The 18,492-nt window shown below is 42.2% G+C and overlaps 1 protein-coding gene across 2 annotated transcripts in view; it reads right to left on the reverse strand.

The window, feature by feature from the left end:
* The window catches only part of LAPTM4B (lysosomal protein transmembrane 4 beta), a 50,706-nt gene that overhangs the window by 22,648 nt on the left and 9,566 nt on the right, over nt 1-18,492 (reverse strand). The window contains exons 1-4 of one of the 2 annotated variants that reach the window (XM_081013893.1): nt 7,873-8,010; nt 4,416-4,527; nt 1,390-1,463; nt 779-901 (exon numbers count right to left, since the gene is read on the reverse strand). In XM_081013893.1, the coding sequence (XP_080870019.1) occupies nt 779-901; nt 1,390-1,463; nt 4,416-4,527; nt 7,873-7,992 (429 nt within the window). In that variant the 5' untranslated portion in view covers nt 7,993-8,010. Of the gene's footprint in view, nt 1-778; nt 902-1,389; nt 1,464-4,415; nt 4,528-7,872; nt 8,011-18,492 lie in introns of those variants that run through there. The other variant, XM_081013894.1, reaches the window with a different exon arrangement.

Below are 18,492 nucleotides of genomic sequence, written 5' to 3' on the forward strand. Positions count from 1 at the left end.
TCAAGTTCTTGTTTAACGATGGCTTGATAGGTCTGAACCTGTGATATTTTTTTGTAATGCCAAGTTTAGAGTCTTTAAGGAGACAGAACAACCTCATGGTCAGCCAAAGGTCCACTGACACCAAAAATGGCACTTGCTTGGGTCAATGGCAAAATAACAATAAGAACAGATACCAGTTTTTACTGATCTCAAGAGTCCCACAAATATTTGAGGCTTTAGCCTCCATTTTGGACTCCTGATCAGATGTTTCCAGGGAGGCAAAGATGTTCTCTCCCAGGACTTCTCTTCTGCAAGGAACTCTGCACATGCTCTAAAACCCAGGGCTATGCTCAAGCAGGTAAAATGTAACAAAGTCAGACTGACTTTTCTAATGATACCTCGTAAGGTTCTTTAAGATTTGGGGTGGTATTCAATGAAGCGCTTCTGCTAGCCCAAGGATTCTGGCTGTGCAACAGAACTTTTCCTCCCTCTTCTGTCACCAGGTACTTCTGCATGCCCTAGATTTGTTCTGGGAGTTCTCCACACAAGAAGAAGTCCTTGCACTAGCAGAAGCACTTAATCGGCTACTGAGTTAGTTAGATACAGACATAAAAGCTTTGGGGCATTTTCACATGTGAATATTAGAGTTTTTGCAAAAGCCAAAACTATGGCAGATAAGAACCATGACTCATCCAAACCTCCCTTGGGTTTTGTTTAGAACAAAGGAACAAACTGTGCTGCAAAGCTTTGCCCTTAGTTTCTCAAGGACAGCAATGAATAATGGGGGAAAGGGACTTACCAGTTGCTGCAGGTAATCCTGAATTGTGCTTGGGTACACAAGTATGCTAATAGCGACCAAGGTGTTGAGTGCAAAATCAAATATTTGGTAACAGAAGAAAGGGATGATCCAGGCTGCATGTTGCTGTATGTTAAAGAGAGAGAGAGAAAGAGGAAACTTAATGGTTATCTAGAAAATTCTAACACACTTTAATTTTACTTTCCCAGAGAGTTCAAAGCAGTTCACAAAAGAACCAAACTATAAGGAAAAAGAGATATCACAAAGATAAATATTTCATTAGACTTAGATTAAAAGTCAGTCATATCATGACCCCTTCTCCCCAAATGGCACCCCTGTGTTGACATTTCCACATATTTTCTAGCATCTGGAATGCCTTAACAGGCAGATGGCTGCAAACATGAAGACCCTTCTGGCCCTGCCATGGGAGTTTGGAGGGATAGGTGTTTTTTCACATGATGTTGGCCACATGCCCAGTTAAGGCACTGTAAATATGACAGCTTGTTATTTCCCCACAAACTTATCAGCTGTTTTGCCTACCAGCTTTATGTATTCAATTTTTATGCAGGGATGGTTTCGACTGAATGAATAAGGGGCCATAAGCCATGTGTTACCTTATATGCGCCGTATGTGGCCATTGCACAGATGAGGATCATAAGAAGAGAAATTGCAGTAGCGATGCACATATCTGAAAGAAACAACCAGTCAATCTTTGGTACATGGTGAAATGGTTCAGCTAATTCTAATCCCAAGGTCTTTCGAGAGGTGGCAAGGAAACGCTGACAAAATATGCAACACTTGATTTGTAATTAGCAGAAGGAAGCAAAATATACACATCTGAAGAATGTGTGCACTATCAGAGGGTGCAGGAATCAGATTCCTTTCCTCCTCTTTTAAGGAAGACTCATCGCCGTTCAAAAAGTATGAAAGAACTGGCACAAGACAAAACTGGATTGCCTTTGGTCTCAGAGTAAGTTGTATCATGCCTAATCACTTCTCCCTCAGTTCTGATAGTGTCAGCATTCCTCTGATACATGAGCGTCCTCTGCTGGAGGACTTAAAAGTCTAGGATGTGTCTAGCTTTGTGATGGTGTGTGCAGCTATTTCCAGATATCTGTGTCCTTGTTTGCTTTGGGGGGGGGGCGGGTAGTGGTGTATTTTCTTTTTTTGATAATGTGCCATGAATGCTGATGTCCTTGCCTTTTCTTTCAATAGTGATGTTCTTAATGTAAGCTTATATGATTTGCCCTAAACATTTGGCATTCCTCATTTGTTTTGTCTCAAGCCGTCTTTTGCCACATACTTAGCTGCAAGTGAGCTCTGGAATGAGCTGCGGGGGAACATGAATGCTACTCTTTTCTTTTAAAGTTTATGATCGGAGGCAGCTGTGATGATGGCCTCTAGTTTGGCCTAAGACTTGAATGAAGCAAGGCACCCCAGCCCCAAAGCAGCATTTTAGCAGTATTATTTTCTGAGCTTTGGATGTACACGCAGACATACATTTGGGGGGGGGGACCTTATGTCTCAAACTGCATTAAATAAATTGACACTGGGCTAGTACTGGGTACCAATCACCCAGAAGCAAAAATGATATCACCACAATACTTTCCAAGGGAACACAAATATGAATAATGTTCTTGGCTACTAACAATGACAAAACAAAAGTACAGTAAGTACTAGAGCCCTGACCATTTAATTAATTTATTTTTTACTGTTTCGATAGGAGTACTTCAAAGTTTTCTTTTTGACGGGACATTTTATAAGCCAGTTTTAGGGTGTCTCCATTTTCACCTCCCTACTAGTGTAAATAAAAACAAAACAAAAAAACAGTTTTAAGTCATTAATATTATGTATTGCTGATCAATCTTTCCAAAACATGGGCACTCAGGGGAATGAGGGAAAGTTGATAAATGAAACTATTCAATTAATAAAATATACTTGAGTAATAAAAGCTCTGATTAACTCAACAGGAAAAGCACCATCTATTGTGATAACACTAATGTTGGAATCTTATAACAACTTACCTAGGAGTAAGTCCGATTGATATCTACTTCCAAGTAGACACAAATGGGATTGCACTATAAGAAACTATCTCCTTATTGGCCTACTGACATCAGGAAGGCTCCTTCACTGTGCTCTATTTGGTGGGTGCTTAAAACAGTTTTATTTAGAGAAGTCTACCCAAATATGTAGAATGTTGATATGTGTTTTCATCTGTTTCGTCTTCTTTTTGTAATTGGGTTTTATAAACAGGAATAATGTTATACAAATAAGTATACCAAGTTTTTTCATGTCATTTGTATATCACAAAAAGAGCATAATAAATGTGGAGTAATATCTAAAACATATGGTTCATTATTAGCGGCCAATGTATGAGTTCTTGGTGCATGAATTGGTTTAAACGATTAGGAAGAAAAGAGGGGGAAAGAGGGTGAGGGGGGAATGGTAAGTGGGATGGGGGCTGGTGGTTATACTTCTGCTCTTCTACTTAGTGTATGTGTGGGGTTTTGTGTCAGCGTTACTTGTATTAGTTCTCTTACTATTTGCTTGTTGTATTTCCTTGGTGGTGAGAAAGGTTGGGGGTGGCTGAGGGGGTGGTTGGTTGTTTTTGGTTGGCTGTAGTGAGAATTGATTTTGTGTTTGAGAGGGTGTGTGTGTGTGTGTGTGTGTGTGTGTGTGTGTAGTTTCTAATCAGGTTAGCCAGATTGATTCGTATGCTGTTGGTGGATTCTTGTTGTTGTCTTGTTGGACTATGTATGTGATCAAGGGGAACCATACCTCAAACCTATTAAGTTGTGCTGACATAAAGTGTGATGGGGGGGGGAGTGGGGTTAAAATTAAATTTGAGTTAAAAAATGGGTAGGTTTCAGAAAGTAGGTTTTCATCTGTTTATCACTGATTACCGGTAATTCTTCTGAATGTTTTATATAGTAGTTTTTAACTCTCCTTTTAACCAATTTTTTATTGTTTTATTCTTTTTGCAAACTGCTTTGAAGGTTGTTGTTGTGGTTTTTTTTTTACAATCAAGTAATGTATACACTTTATAAAATAAATAAATTGAAGATGCAAATTGGTCCCTGGGCTTACAAGCTAAAAGAGAGGATGCAAAAGGAAAAAGGACTAAGGAGGGAGGGCAGAACAAGGCCCATGGAATGACCCTGCTTCCTTCCTTTCCCTCAACGGCAGCCTGCTAGAATGGCTTTTTCCATGTGACCACTTGCAAGCAGCAACCGTAGTTCACAAAACAGATTGAAAATTGTTATCTGAAGACCATCTCCAAAAAAGGATTTGTTCCAAAATGTGTCGAGCCTAATAGAGCATTTAAAAAATGTGTGCACCTGGAGAACTCCTCCCTCAACTGCTATATTAACCTACACTGACTTTCATTGTCAAGGTTATCTCCAAGAATAAAGACAAGGTAGCCGGTTTCAATAAATCAGCTTCAGTTGCAGTCCTCTCCGCAAAACTCATCTTTAATGTCTGCGTATTTGTCAAAAGATTTTTTATTTTTTTAAAAGAGGAAGGCTTTCTTTTTTGTGCAAATTCTAAACCTGGTTCTCAAAGTGCTGTCTTGGCACAATACCAGTTCAATTTAATGGGGATCTGCTTGTAAATTACTAATGAAATGACGTATACTTACTGGCATCGTCCATAAATTCAAAGTCACCCCCCAATTCAGCAGTTGTTAAGTGGTACTGGCCGGGGTCTGTCAAGGCGCTCAGTATAATCAGCAGAACCACTGAGTTGATGATCTGGGTAGGGAAAGGAAGTTGGGAAAGTAGAAGGTCAAAAATGAACCAATTCTGATGTTAAGCGTCGTCAGCATTTCATGGAAGTGAATAGAAGAAACAATATCTCATGAGAAGAGCCTGCAGGATCAGGCCGATGGCCCAACAGCATCCTATTCTCACAGTGGCCAACAAAGTGCTGCTTATGTGAAGCACACAAGCAGGACTCAAACAATACAGTGGTACCTCAGGTTACATACGCTTTAGGTTACAGACTCTGCTAACCCAGAAATATTGCTTCAGGTTAAAAACTTTGCTTCAGAATGAGAACAGAAATTGTGCTCTGGCGGCACGGCAGCAGCAGGTGGCCCCATTAGCTAAAGTGGTGCTTCAGGTTAAGAACAGTTTCAGGTTACGTACAGACCTCCGGAATGAATTAAGTACTTAACCCGAGGTACCACTGTATTTTCTATTGTTATACCATGAGAATGATGTTGATAGGATGACACTTCTCCCTCAGTCTTCTTCCTATACACTAGGTATGGAAAACATCTGGTTCTTAATATAGAATATTTATTGATTTTAATATAGAATATTTATATCTCACAAGACTTCATAAAATCTAAACAGCTACCAATAATTAAAAGCAGTATCTGCATATAAACTCCTGGCTTGACACTCTGTGTTTAGGTGACCTGTGTGTCTCAAGGACCAGATAGAGAAGGCTAGAGGGCCACACACAGGTGACCTGCACACCATGAGGGAAGACGTGCTAGCCAGGGGCAGACACTGCTTTAATGCTTGGAAGCCGCTTTGACTTTATGAAGGCAGGTGAGGTAGAAATATTCCATATTAAAATCAATAAATATCACATATTAAAAACAACAATAGAGGTGCAGAATCAGCAATATGTTAGTCAGGGATGTAAAGATGGGAAGCATTTCAATAGAAATTTTCATTTGGCAAATCTAGGGACATCCTATCGACAACCTCTCTTGGTGTGATAGTTTTTTTTTTTTGATACTGAACACTGGGGAACATTTCAGCACAGCCATACAAAAGCATCCGTCGGCTTCTTTTCCTAATGTGTGCTCTCTCTCTGACCTGTATATGTATTTTAAAAACAGCCTGCTCCCAACAAGGGCTGCATCTGACTGTCTTGCTAAACCAGCGATGGGAATCTCAGGGCACGCCAAGCCTATTTGGGGTCGTTGGGACTCTCTCTAGGACACACCCCTTCCCAAGGCCACGCCCCTCACCAAGTTCGCTTTCACACCTGCATTGTGTGTTTTCGCCTGGTGAGAATGTACCCTCTAACTCTTATCATGATGCTTCTTGCTTTCCTGGTCAGAGAGGAATGTGAAAAGGAAATGGACATTTGTTGTGGTGCATCTGTCTGTTAACCAGGTTGCTCCTGGATCAAGCCCACCCTGGGCAGGATTCCTGCACTGCAGTAGGTTAGCCAAATGGCCCTCAGACTGAAAGAAGTTCCCCACCCCCTGCACTAAACCACAGCTTAACACAAGGTGCACAAGCAGAAGGAGACACATCTTAAGGACTGTTTTCTGCCATCACCCTGCATGGCAAAATTCTTATTATGTCCCCTGTCCCCCCCCAAATACATACCCTGGCCAGCCATTACTCTTGGCATATTGCTAGTCAGAAATAAAAGTCACCTCTAACAATGGGTTATTCATGCTGCCTCGGTAATCCTGTCCATGTGGATTATAAAATCCCTATTTATAGTTTTATTTGGTTCTAGGAATCTAAATGGCCGGGAGGAAATAATAATCCTAACTGGGATTCTTGTGAATGTTCCAATTCACAGATTCCTAATCTGAATAATGTTGATGAGCTGGAGTCAATGAGAGCTTGCCCTAAGCTGTTGCTAGGATACCATACGTGGCTGCCTGTGGGACGAGGCCTAGCGAGACCAATCGCAGCCAAGTCACCCAAGCTCCTAAATTCATGGCTGCCAGCCAAGGACTGGTCACTGTGGCATATGACAAACTCAAATCTACACATGACACCGGCAGAGCCGTTTGCCTGAGCCTGACCCAAATGCTGTACAGCGAGGAGGCAATATCTGAGTTTTAGAGTAAAACAGGCCACGGGGCGTGAAGAGGATCGGAACCAGACAAACGCCATTTTAAGCCAGCAGCCACTGTCCCTGTGGCAATAGAGCCACACATTGCTTGCTGTGCTTTTGCAATCGCTACCTCTCCCTTTGGAATGTACTGTTGAGGAACAGCGAGGAGAACATTTCCCTGTAATAATAGTGCAAATAAAGAAGTAACACACTACAGAACTGAAGAACATGCGCAAAAAGCCGAATCATGTGCAAATATTGTGAATCTATGCCAATGCATACGTCAACGCTTCGTAACCAATCAGCATGTAACACAATTTACCCTCCTGATGGCTCGATGTAAGCAACGTCTATAAAAACATTTCATGGGCACCCAGGAGGTGTACAGGCTTTTGAATCCTGTACCATCTTACTGCAGTCTGAATAAAATATACTTTTCTCCGCTCTGCTGTGCTTATTGGCTCAATGTCACCCCAGCATCGGACCTTAATCTGTTTACAGTGAGGTGACCTAGACCCTTCTCATAACTGCTTTTCTTGCTCAGCTGAGTTAATTTCTAGTACTGGTACTCTACTTTGCAGAAAAATGCAGGGATGGGGAAGGGAGGTAAGTTTTGCAGGTGGGGAAGAGTTCATTACCCCTCTCACCTGTATACCCTCCACTATGCCAAAGATCTATCTATGCCATCCCCATGTAATATAGTTTTGTGGCAGATAGACATTTAAGCAAATGGGCCTATTGTTACACCTAGTTTGAAAGTTCGAGCTCCTCAGTTCTGCTTTAAGCACGAAGAACCACAAAGTACCTCACTGGGCAGAAATATTTATGAGTTTCAGCTTCTCATGCCCCATTCAGTGGATTCAGCTTTTACTGACATTAACATGCCATTTGAACCTAAAAGCGACTTCAGGACATCACATAATTTAGGAAAGACGGGGATGGACAAGCAGTTCCACACTGTTTCACACACCTTTACAAGACATGCAACAATGGAGGAAAAGGAACAATAAAAAAGTTCTGTTTCAGACACTACAGAGAAATGTGGAGAACAAGAAGCAGACGCTATTATCATTTCCCTCCACATGACAGACTATTCAATGCCATGTTTCTGCTATTTGCAAGAGATAAGCTTGGATTTGTGATTACCATACTTACTGCTGATTTATCCACCGGCCTCTGAGTGGCATCCTATGCATCACAAGCCTAGATAATAAACTGATTTTTGTAGGAAAACAATGGAAGAGATCCACATGAATGATTCTTATTCTGAAAGGGCTCACCTTGAGGTGTTTTGTGTCAAGAAGCACCTCACAGGAACAATGAAGAAAGAGGTTAACCAGAGTCTGAATCACCAGTGTAAACCCTGGTGCACCATACTGTGATTTGAGTTCAGGTCCCATTACTAACTGCTCTGTGGAAAAGACTGGTGTCATGACCAGGGGGGTGGCAGAATGCTCAGCCCTTATTATAAAGAAGTCACACCATTCAAACTGTTTCACACACAAAAAGGGATCATCATTAAGCTACTGCACAGAACAAAGCGTTGGGGCATATCCTAAAAGGTCGCCATATATTTGCACGAGGGCTTCTCCTTATGTATCAGAACTGCCCCCTCCCCATCATGTATCCTTCAAATCTGTTCAAATCAAAGCTTCCTGAGTAGATCTGGCAGGCAGAGAGGGAGAGGAGAGGGTGGGGAATTTTCACTGCGCCAGCATGACAATTTCATCGGATACTACCTCTTCTTTATAGATACATCCCCATAGAATCGTACATGAAGGGACCACGAGGGTCATCTAGTCCAACCGCCCCGCAATTCAGGAATTTTTTCCTCAACGTAGGGCTCAAACTCATGACCCTGAGATTAAGAGTTTCATGCTTTACCAACTGAGCTAGAACTAACGAATCCAACAGAACAGGTTAAATAGGTGCTATATTGAGTTTTGTGGCATGTGGCATGTTGAGGAATTTGTGTGCACATACTCCAGTGAACTCATGGATAGGGGGGACAAAAAGACACCCTCTCTACAACTGGCTAGTGTCACTGGAACCCAAAGCAATGGTAGCCATACATGGACCATACAGATTACTAGCATCATCTGTACCACATCCTGAAGAATGCTGTCAAGTACAGGTAGACTACTTATTACAGTGGTAAGTATTTAACTTCCCTACAAATAGAGAGCATTGTACTCAAGAAGCTTATCCTTGAAATGGCCGGCTGGTACTTGCAAGGAAAGCAGTTGGAAAGGGAAGCAGGAATGCTTACTTGAAAGCAAATGGAAATGCAAGCAAGTTTCTTTTTCTATCACATGATGCAGCTTTCTTGAAAATAGTTTGCAGTGTGGTTCTTTGGACATCTGACTCCTACACATGAAAAAACAACAACCCTGGAACAAGGAAGGCTACTTTACCTCTTCATGTTGCGAAAAGAAAATATGCAATGGAGTATCGGTACTCAGCCTAAATGCTGCATGGGATTCTTTCAGCAATTCATCTAGAAGAATATGTAGGTTTCTGGATGGTGCTAAGACTCAAAATGGCAGTCTCTGGCCAACATCCATAGTGGAACATCATAGCCTAAATCAGCACTAGTGATTATAAACAGGAAGTGCCAACAGGAAAAGCAATATTCACAGTCCCAAAGGATTTAAGAAATCAGTAAAGAAAAGATAAATCACAGAAGGGCAGAAATAGCCGAGACAAGCACACAGGCAAACAAGCAGGCAGACGGTATTAGCACATAATGGATTAAAGGAGGCTGACTGACCCAAAGGAGGCTGAGTGTTTTGCCTGCCTGCTAGGCAAAATAAGGTGACTTATACTGTGGTTACATAAAGGATAAAGCTTGAGCAAATCACTGAGCATGTAGTTTAGCAATTCCATTTGCCTGCTGCAAAATGCTTAAGTTACAAATCTGTAACTAATAACCGTCTCAGAAGACTCACCAAAGCATGAAATATACAAGATCTGTTATTTCAGATGTGCTGTGTCTAGTTCGGGTGATCAATCACACAGCAAAAGCAGCACTGCTTGACCCACCCTTGCATATGAGGGGCTGGATATATACATTTTTACAAATACATAAATGGTAACAAGCAGAACCCAGCTTGGTCAGGTGTCTTGACCTGCTCTGTCAACTCCAAACTATGTCCCTCCAACTGCATCCAGCTACGGACATGTATGCAAAGTCACACACATCGCTTCTAACAGGGAACTCGGGTGGCGAGTACCAACAGGACCACTGAGAGACAAACCCTGAGGCTTGAGAAAGTTTGCTTAAAAAAACTGCAGAGCAAAAATCAACACTGAAACCTGCCCAATGCAGAATGAGCATGCTCAGAAGCCACCGAATGTTCTGAATATCAGAAAACTGAATCAGAAAACTTGGGGGGTGGGGATGTAATGAAGTATCAAGGAAGAGGGTGGGGCTGACTGGCTGGCATTATGAACAGGAGTATTTCTGTAAAGAGGATGGCCAGTTTCTCTGTTCTTGAGGGTAGCTTTGGTTTCAAGACTGTGCCCCAAAGGCTGGAAGTGTATTTTGCCACAGAACAAGATTCCATTATGAGCACGACAAGACAAGACAGGGATTTTGTAGCTGCACACACCAGCCACAACAAATATCTCTGCTAAGCAACCTGCTCAGTACAGAATTCTAAATTCTACAGGATCTGGGGTTTTTAATGCATTAAAATAAATAAATCAGTAAGTGCTTTAAAAAACCTCATCTCTTGGGGGTGGGGGGAAGCACTGAAGATGTGATAGTATGCTGTCCCAGTTCAGAAAAACGACTCTTTATACATAGTCAGAGAGATGAAAACATTGCTTATTTGGACACACAATTCCCAATTCTTACAGCCTAAAGAACAAGTGAAATGAGCTGAGTCTGGAATAACCTTGTGAAGTGAAAGGATAAGAAAGAGGGATTTATATCTAGATGCTAGGATAGAGATGATAAGAAAAACAGGAAAACAGGAAGACACAATGAGAGGTAAAGGAGGTGCTGTGGGATTGGTGGAAGTCAATGTTTGTTTTTCTTTTTAGTGTTTATATTATTAACTTGTAAGATATGGATTTGGGTTTTTGGGGGTTTTTTTTGAATGTTGGTTTTTGTGTTTTGTGTATTGTTATTTTTCTATATTTTTTGTGTTGTTGTTGTTGTTGTTGTTGTGTGGAAAATACTAATAAAATTTATAATAATGGGGGGGGGGGGGAGAAGTGAAATGTAGCTTCCTATAGAAGGGATTAGGAGATGGATATACCAGCCAGGCACATGAACTCACTAGGATCCCACAGGTAAGCATTATTTTGGAATGGAAAAAGGCCGTAGTGCAATGGTAGAGCATTTGCCTTGCATTGCAAAAGGTCCCAGGTTCAATTGCTGGCATCTCTAGGTACAGCTGGAAGAGACTGCTATCAGGAGGTGGATCTGTAAATCAGCAAAAGCATATTGGGAAATGATATATAATGAATTAAAGAAAATGTTTAAAGTGACTTTTAGTAAAAAAACAAAAAAACCCCGGAGGCTTTTCTATTAGGTATAATAGGAGAAGAAATCCGAAAAGAGAAAAAGGTCCTATTCGTGTATGCGGCGACAGTAGTGAGAATGTTATGTGCCCAGGGATAGAAGGAAGAAAGAACCCCATCAAAAGAAGAATGGATAGTGAAATTGATGGACTATGCCGAAATGGCAAAAATGACAGGGAAGATCAGACACCAAGAAGACAAAAGATTTCAAAAATAATGGATTAATTTTGTAGAATACCTCAAGGAGCACTGTAAACACTTAAAAACATTAGCAGGCTTAGAATAGCACCAGTGATATAATTAGGGTAAATTTTGAAACAAGGGAGATGAAAAAATTAGATAATGATATAAAGAGGCAGAAAAGATAGTAAGCAATGATGGGAAACCGGGGAGGAGGTGAGGGGAAGTCCAGGGGTTTGGAACCCCCAAAAGATAAATGTTTTGTTGTGTTGATACGAGTGTAAAAATGTAAGCAAAAAATCCTTAAAATGAGAGAGAGAGAGAGAGAGAGAGAGAGAGAGAGAGAGAGAGAGAGACACTGCACCAATGGCCTGACCTGGTATAAGGCAGCTTCCTATGTGGAACACAAAGAGCTAGGGAGATTTTCTAGATGTGACCGCAGATTAGAAGCACATATGCGTGCCAAAAATACAGTTCCTATTGGCATCTCTCACTCGAGTGACAGGAGTCTCATCAGAGAGCTCTGAAAGGCCAGAACAATGTGGCTTAATGTTCAATAACTATGGATTTGGTAAACTTTTTGTTAGAATGCCTCCGTGTCACATTGAATAGGTTGTGAACATGGAAGCTAGTTTGAGATGAGCAGCAGCAGGAATCTGAGATTTACACTGCTAAAATTTAAGTTCACCATCCTGGCTGGGAGCTTAATTAAACAAAGTAGGATTTAGTTAATGATATTCAGTGCTTATGTAATCCCCTGGAAAAAAAATTCTGCCAGCAGTACATTGATGAGATACTTCTCATGTAACAGTGAAGCCTATCTTCGCATCCATTAATTATACAAAAGGAAGCAGCCAGCATATATGGCAGACGGCACACAGTTGCCCCAAGGTTGCTAATCCCTAAAGCGAAAACTGACAGGTTCTCATCTGGCTTCAAAACAGTCTGCAGAGCTGGTGCATGTGACTTTTCAAAACCACAGCGTCCTTTGTAATTACAATGAAAAGTCCTTATCCCGGGTGCTTTAAAGACGCTTAAGAAACCCATTCAATAGGAGCCAGAAATAAAAATAGACGCACATCTCAAAGGCTGTGCCCTGTGCCAGGCACTGCAAATGGTGGTTTATGAATGTTTCAGTTGTAAACAGAAACTGCCCATAATATCTGTAGGGAAGCATGAAGGGCACAGGACGGAGCGCTTGCACGTGAATTAAGCTGCTTTTAACACACAAGGCAGGATCAGTTGTGAGATAAAAATTTGCATTCACTCAACAAGTCGTCCTTTGCAACAGACCTGATGAAATTCATAGCAGAATCCAGTACCACCACCCAGTGGCATAGCAAGGTCAGGTGGTACCCGGGGCAGAAAATTTCTTGTCACTCCTGCCTACACTGAAATCTAGTTGGACTCCCAAGAGACTGTGATCTACTCATGGTATAAAAACACTGGCTGTGAACTATCCATTGTCTATGGCAGAAGGTATTGAGCTTTTTTTGGGGGGGGGGAGGGTTGGCCATAGTTGTTGAGCTTTTTGAGGGGTTACAGGGTTTGGGTCCTGAGTTGAGGGAGCTTCTGCTTCTCTCCTCCGTTTGCTTGCCTGCCTCCTTCCCATCCTCTCCATGCCTGCCTACATGCCTCCTCCAGCAGCCTGGGACCACAGGGCTATCAAAACGAGGGGGAAGGGAGGAACGCCACCGCCAAAGCGGTGCAGCTCCCCCTTCCCCCGATGGCTCGGGGTAGGCGGGAGTCGTGGGTGGGCGGCGTGCCAAATGTCACCCCCCTCAGAGATGACACCCAAGGCGGTCCACCCCCACCTTGCTCTGCCCCTGCCACCACCTTCCTATTCATGGGACACAAAGTGGGGGAGGCTGTTCCCCTGGAGGCAATGTAGCATTAGGAGCCAGTGTGGTGTGGTGGTTAAGAGCGGTGGACTCGTAATCTGGTGAACCGGGTTCGCTTCCCTGCTCCTCCACATGCAGCTGCTGGGTGACCTTGGCTAGTCACACTTCCCTGAAGTCTCTCAGCCTCCTCACCTCACAGAGTGTTTGTTGTGGGGGAGGAAGGGAAAAGGAGATTGTTAGCCACTTTGAAACGCCTTAGGATAGTGATAAAGCGGGATATCAAATCCAAACTCTTCTTCTTCTTCTTCTTCTTCTTCGGAGGGGCTGAAGCCTTCCAAACATCCCAGCCTTTGTCATTATCATCATCATCATCACCATCATGGAGCCTTTAAATGGTCCTTTAGCTGACAAGCAATAAACATTCAGTTCTAACGTTTAAATGGCTAACCGAGAGTAAAAATGTAAGAGTAGAAAGTTGAAGGCCAGACTGTTGCCCTACAATAAGTTGGGACCTGGAATAAATTAATTGGACTTTTATAAAGATAAGAAGAGACTCTGGTTTAAATGTCCCATGTGTTTATACATAAAAAGGTGAATCAAAGTTTGAAGATGAGAGACAGCTGCTAAGGTAGTTATAATCCTTGGTCACCATTTCCCATCAACGCTGCATGCCCAGTATTCCCGAAGACAGTTAACTGCTTTTCCTCTGACGTCTATCTCTTCAACAAGTTTACAAAGCTTTAACATGCTAATCCCAGGCTGGCTATCAAAAGAAGATCAGCAGTGACCTTTAGCCAGGACCTCTAGCCACAAATCACTAGAGTCAAGCAGACATCTTAATTCTTCATCAGGAGAAATGGCAGCAGCAATTTTGACTTGATGCAAAATGGGTGAAGGCTGCATCATATCAGCAGCTTTTTCTCACAATCCATTACTGATAATTGTGCACAGAGGTGACAATGAAACCTACATCCTTTACCAAGCACTGCTTGTACTTTGCTTCCTAAGGTTTTTTGTTGTAAATTCTGAATTTTTTCTGGACAAGCGACACCCACTGATCCACCTCCTAGTCTTTACCCTGTGTATCCTTCTTTTAAAATCCCCTTTTCTTTTTTTAAAGGTGAATTTGTACCATATTTTTAAAATGGAGAGACCCATGCCAAGCCAGATTCTACTGCGGGCAGGAAATAAGCCCGAGCCAGAGTTCTGCTTTTGTTGTTGTTGTTTAGTCGTTTAGTCGTGTCCGACTCTTCGTGACCCCATGGACCAGAGCACGCCAGGCACTCCTGTCTTCCACTGCCTCCCATGGATCGCTGTCTTGCCGTGGCGAAGGGGCTTGAATAACTCAGAGAAGTTATGAGCTATGCCATGCAGGACCACGCAAGATGGACAGGTTATAGTGGAGAGTTTTGACCAAACGTGATCCACCTGGAGCAGGAACCGGCAAGCCACTCCAGTATCCCTGCCAAGAAAACTCCATGGACAAAGACAACAGAGTTCTGCTTTACTAACTGGTTAAAGACAGGAAGAAAAAGATGCTACAGTTGTAAAAAATTGTTCAGCTTACTTCGTCACTCAGCAGAAATTCTGTCTTCTATAACACTGGGAAAGAATTATGTGAGAAACAGCTGCGGTTTGAGCCATTTAATCCTTAAAAAGAAAGATTTAAATTCCAGCTGATCATTAGCAAGAGCTCTACCACCCCAAGGCAAAGACAAAATTCCAGCATTCGCTTCAATGCTGTTAGTCTAAGACTGTATTTGAAACTTCATGTCTCTCAGAGATGCACTTTATGATTCTAGTTTTAAAAAGGGATTGCTGTAATAATGCACTGGAATTGCATGCTGTAGCTATATACCCATTTGTCCACAAATACCTTAAATCTGAGAAGGGACAGGTAAAGTAGAAATTACAGTATGTGCTTTGATTGATAGCCTACATGTGAAGATGTAGATGCTTACCTCAGACTGTATTAAGAATGTGTCAAGAACGTTTGTACAGGAAAAACCCGAACTTGAGCTAGCCTGAAAGTAGGTGACTTGTTCTTGTTGCGAATCAGGCACCCAGCTCCGATAATGTTTCCTATGGGAACGTGACTTACTTTCTACGCATGTGTAAAGCTAAGGCGAGGGAATGCCTGTGTAATTTATGGGCCTGTGGACATTACTTTTATGGGTTCCCCAGCAGCTGCTGCTATGAGCAAGTAAAGTGGCCTTGAACATCACAACAATGCGGTTATGGAAGAAATCCACTACACGTATCATTTTTAGTCAAATACATATTCCTACTAAGCTCATAAAAATATCATGCACACCACATTCCTCTGCCAACTGTGATCCCAACCCTGACAAAACTTGCATTCCAGCTCCTATAACAAAGCCCAGACATCTTTATACAGTGGTACCTCGGATTAAGAACTTTGCTTCAGGATGAGAACAGAAATTGTGCAGTGGCGGCGTGGCGGCAGCGGGAGGCCCCATTAGCTAAAGTGGTACCTTCAGGTTAAGAACAGACCTCCAGAACGAATTAAGTTCTTAACCCAAGGTACCACTATATAATAATTATTAATTGTCCTTCAGTTCACTACAACCGTTTTAACAATTACTGATGATGAAATTCCCAGCTGTCAGTTTCCAAAGTAGAAGGTGTCTCGCTGTAATGCCCTCTGTCCTTCTGTGAATGTTGCAGCTAGTTGTGTTCAGTGGTGCAGGAAAGACTGCACATGATCAAATAACATTATTTTCTTTTTATTGCTTCATGCATTACGTAGATGAACCATGACACTTGGCTCACTTTAAAAGACAGTTAGACAATTTCTGGAGGATATGGCTTTTCCTTCCTTCTGAAATGTATATTGTATTCCAAGTACCTCCACATTGATTGACATGAGTGGCAGGACAGGACTGCTGTTGGATAAATCACATTGTTGTGCTTTTGCAAGCATCCCCACCTACACACATTTACATGGATACCAGCCTTGTTGCTTCCCATGGAACTTACTTCCAGGTTAAAATAAAAACCCCAGCTATGGTTGTACCTTCAGGTTCATTATGGAGCCAATGCAAACATTTCGCATCTTATCCTTCTGGACTGCAAACCTTTCTTGGCAGGGTGGGCTGTTATTCAACACAATTGCCAAAGTAAATATTTAATTATTTTTAACATAATCACAAAGAGTCCCCTGATATGCAAAACAAAAACAACCGGTTATAAACAGCACTACATTCCAGGATTGAGAAAGGATGGTTGACACATTAATTTGCGAATTCAGGCACAAAATTACTCAAATTGTAAAACAAAATACAACTGTGGTGCTATCATTTGAAAATGGTCTACACATATTTAGAAACTGTCAGGAGTCCCTGCAATATATATCAATATATGATGATGGGGAAAGCATTGGACCACCATCTCCATATGTCAGGTATGTGCACCATTCACAACTCACATTGCTATAAGTGTATTTTGCCATTTCAATTCATCAATGCATCATTGATCAGTGCATCAACATTAAGCCTTTCCAAATGCAACCTCAGGCATTATACAAACCTAGAGAGGGATCTGGAAATGTAATTTTCTATTTCAGATGCAGAGGAATAACAAACATTTGCCTATTCCTTTTTTTCTTCACATCTGAAATAAACCAGTATTCTATCTCCTGGCCCAGTAGGTTCAGCTGCCCCAATTTAGAGATAGCTTGTGCATCATTTTGGGAGAGGAAGGTGAGAAAACCGTATCTTGGACACAAGAAGAATGCAAAAGAACAGGAAGCACCAGGCACTGGAACGACTTGTTCCTTCCTGCCTTCACATCATGCCTGAAATACAAAGAGTAGAATCTCCCAAATTTAACAGTGTTCAATATAGAAAGAGGATAGGAGGAGCAATTTATAATACTAGCTGCAACTTCCTATTGGAAATGAAGCCTTTGGTGGAAGACTTGGCGCCAATTTGTTTAAGAAAAGCAGGGAGGAGAGAAGGGGTGCTTCACAAAACCTTGGAAGAGTGGCCTGATCGGGAGGGAAAAATCAGTAGCACAGAGTTGTTTTTAAAAGCAGACAGGGGAAGGATACCAGTCTGATCTGGCACAAGCTAAGTCTCAAACAAGTAGAAACACACACTATCAAGAACTTCATGTTTAGTCTTGCTTTCAACCTTGAATCGCTATGAACTGCCCCCGTCCCCATGTACCAAAACAAAAGGAGTCAAGGGGAAGTGAAATGCAAAACTTTGCAACTTGTTCTGCTCTTGTTCTTACACCCATAAGACATCTGACTAAGTGATTGATTTCTTCCACCACCCCAGTCACATGGACCTTATTGTGCTCCCTTTCAAATTAAACATGAGCAGGAGCACCCTCCATGGTTGCAAGAGAAGAACGAGCTCAAGCTGAATTGCTGGACAGCTCCTTTTGGCACAGGTTGCTTCTGCGCTAGGTGTGGGGCCCTCAAAGAGCTGCTGAAGCATCTCCAGGAGAGCGGAGCAAAACCTTGCAGACCAGCTTTTTTGGAGCATTCATGGGAGGACGAAGATACCCTTGAAGATCAGGAGCAGGGGGAAATTCCCCGACGTTGTTGGGAGGTAGCAGCTTGCTTAATTTTAAAAGGTGGCCATGGAGTATTTTGTTCCTTGCTTTGGAAAGAACAAAAAACAAAAGAAAGCAACAACTTGCAGCAGCTATTCTGCAGCATCCCAACCAGAGTCACACTGGAATGTGCAGTGTCTTTCCCATGGGCATTCCAGGAATTGTGACCAGTTAGATATAGATAAGCTTATGCCATGCATGAAACTTTAAAAAAAGGAAGTTTAAGAAGCAAGCAGTGGGAAGGGAGTACGGGACCCTCAGCTGTCAGAAAGTCCAAGACAGTGAACAGAAAAAGGGATATGAGAATCATGTGTGCTTACAGGCACGACAGAGATTTAAAAGTACAATCTTCAGTGCTCTGTTGGAGCACAGTACAGTGGTACCTTGGGTTACATACGCTTCAGGTTACATACGCTTCAGGTTACAGACTCCGCTAACCCAGAAATATTACCTCGGGTTAAGAACTTTGCTTCAGGATGAGAACAGAAATCGTGCTCTGGCGGTGTGGCGGTAGCAGGAAGCCCCATTAGCTAAAGTGGTGCTTCAGGATAAGAATGGACCTCTGGAACGAATTAAGTACTTAACCCGAGGTACCAATGTAGTCACATGGGGGAAAGGGATGTGGGGAAAAGGGGGAAAGGCACAGCTGGGATAGAGGCAGGGACCTAAACGAAATTTCCTGCCAACGCACTACTGGGGGAACCCAGTGGATGGCAAGGAAAAGGGCAGACTGCTTTTTACTAGAAGTCTGGTTGTATGTAGAAA

The sequence above is a fragment of the Podarcis pityusensis genome (assembly GCF_964106645.2).
Source record: "Podarcis pityusensis genome assembly, chromosome: 7".
NCBI classification, from domain to species: domain Eukaryota; kingdom Metazoa; phylum Chordata; class Lepidosauria; order Squamata; family Lacertidae; genus Podarcis; species Podarcis pityusensis.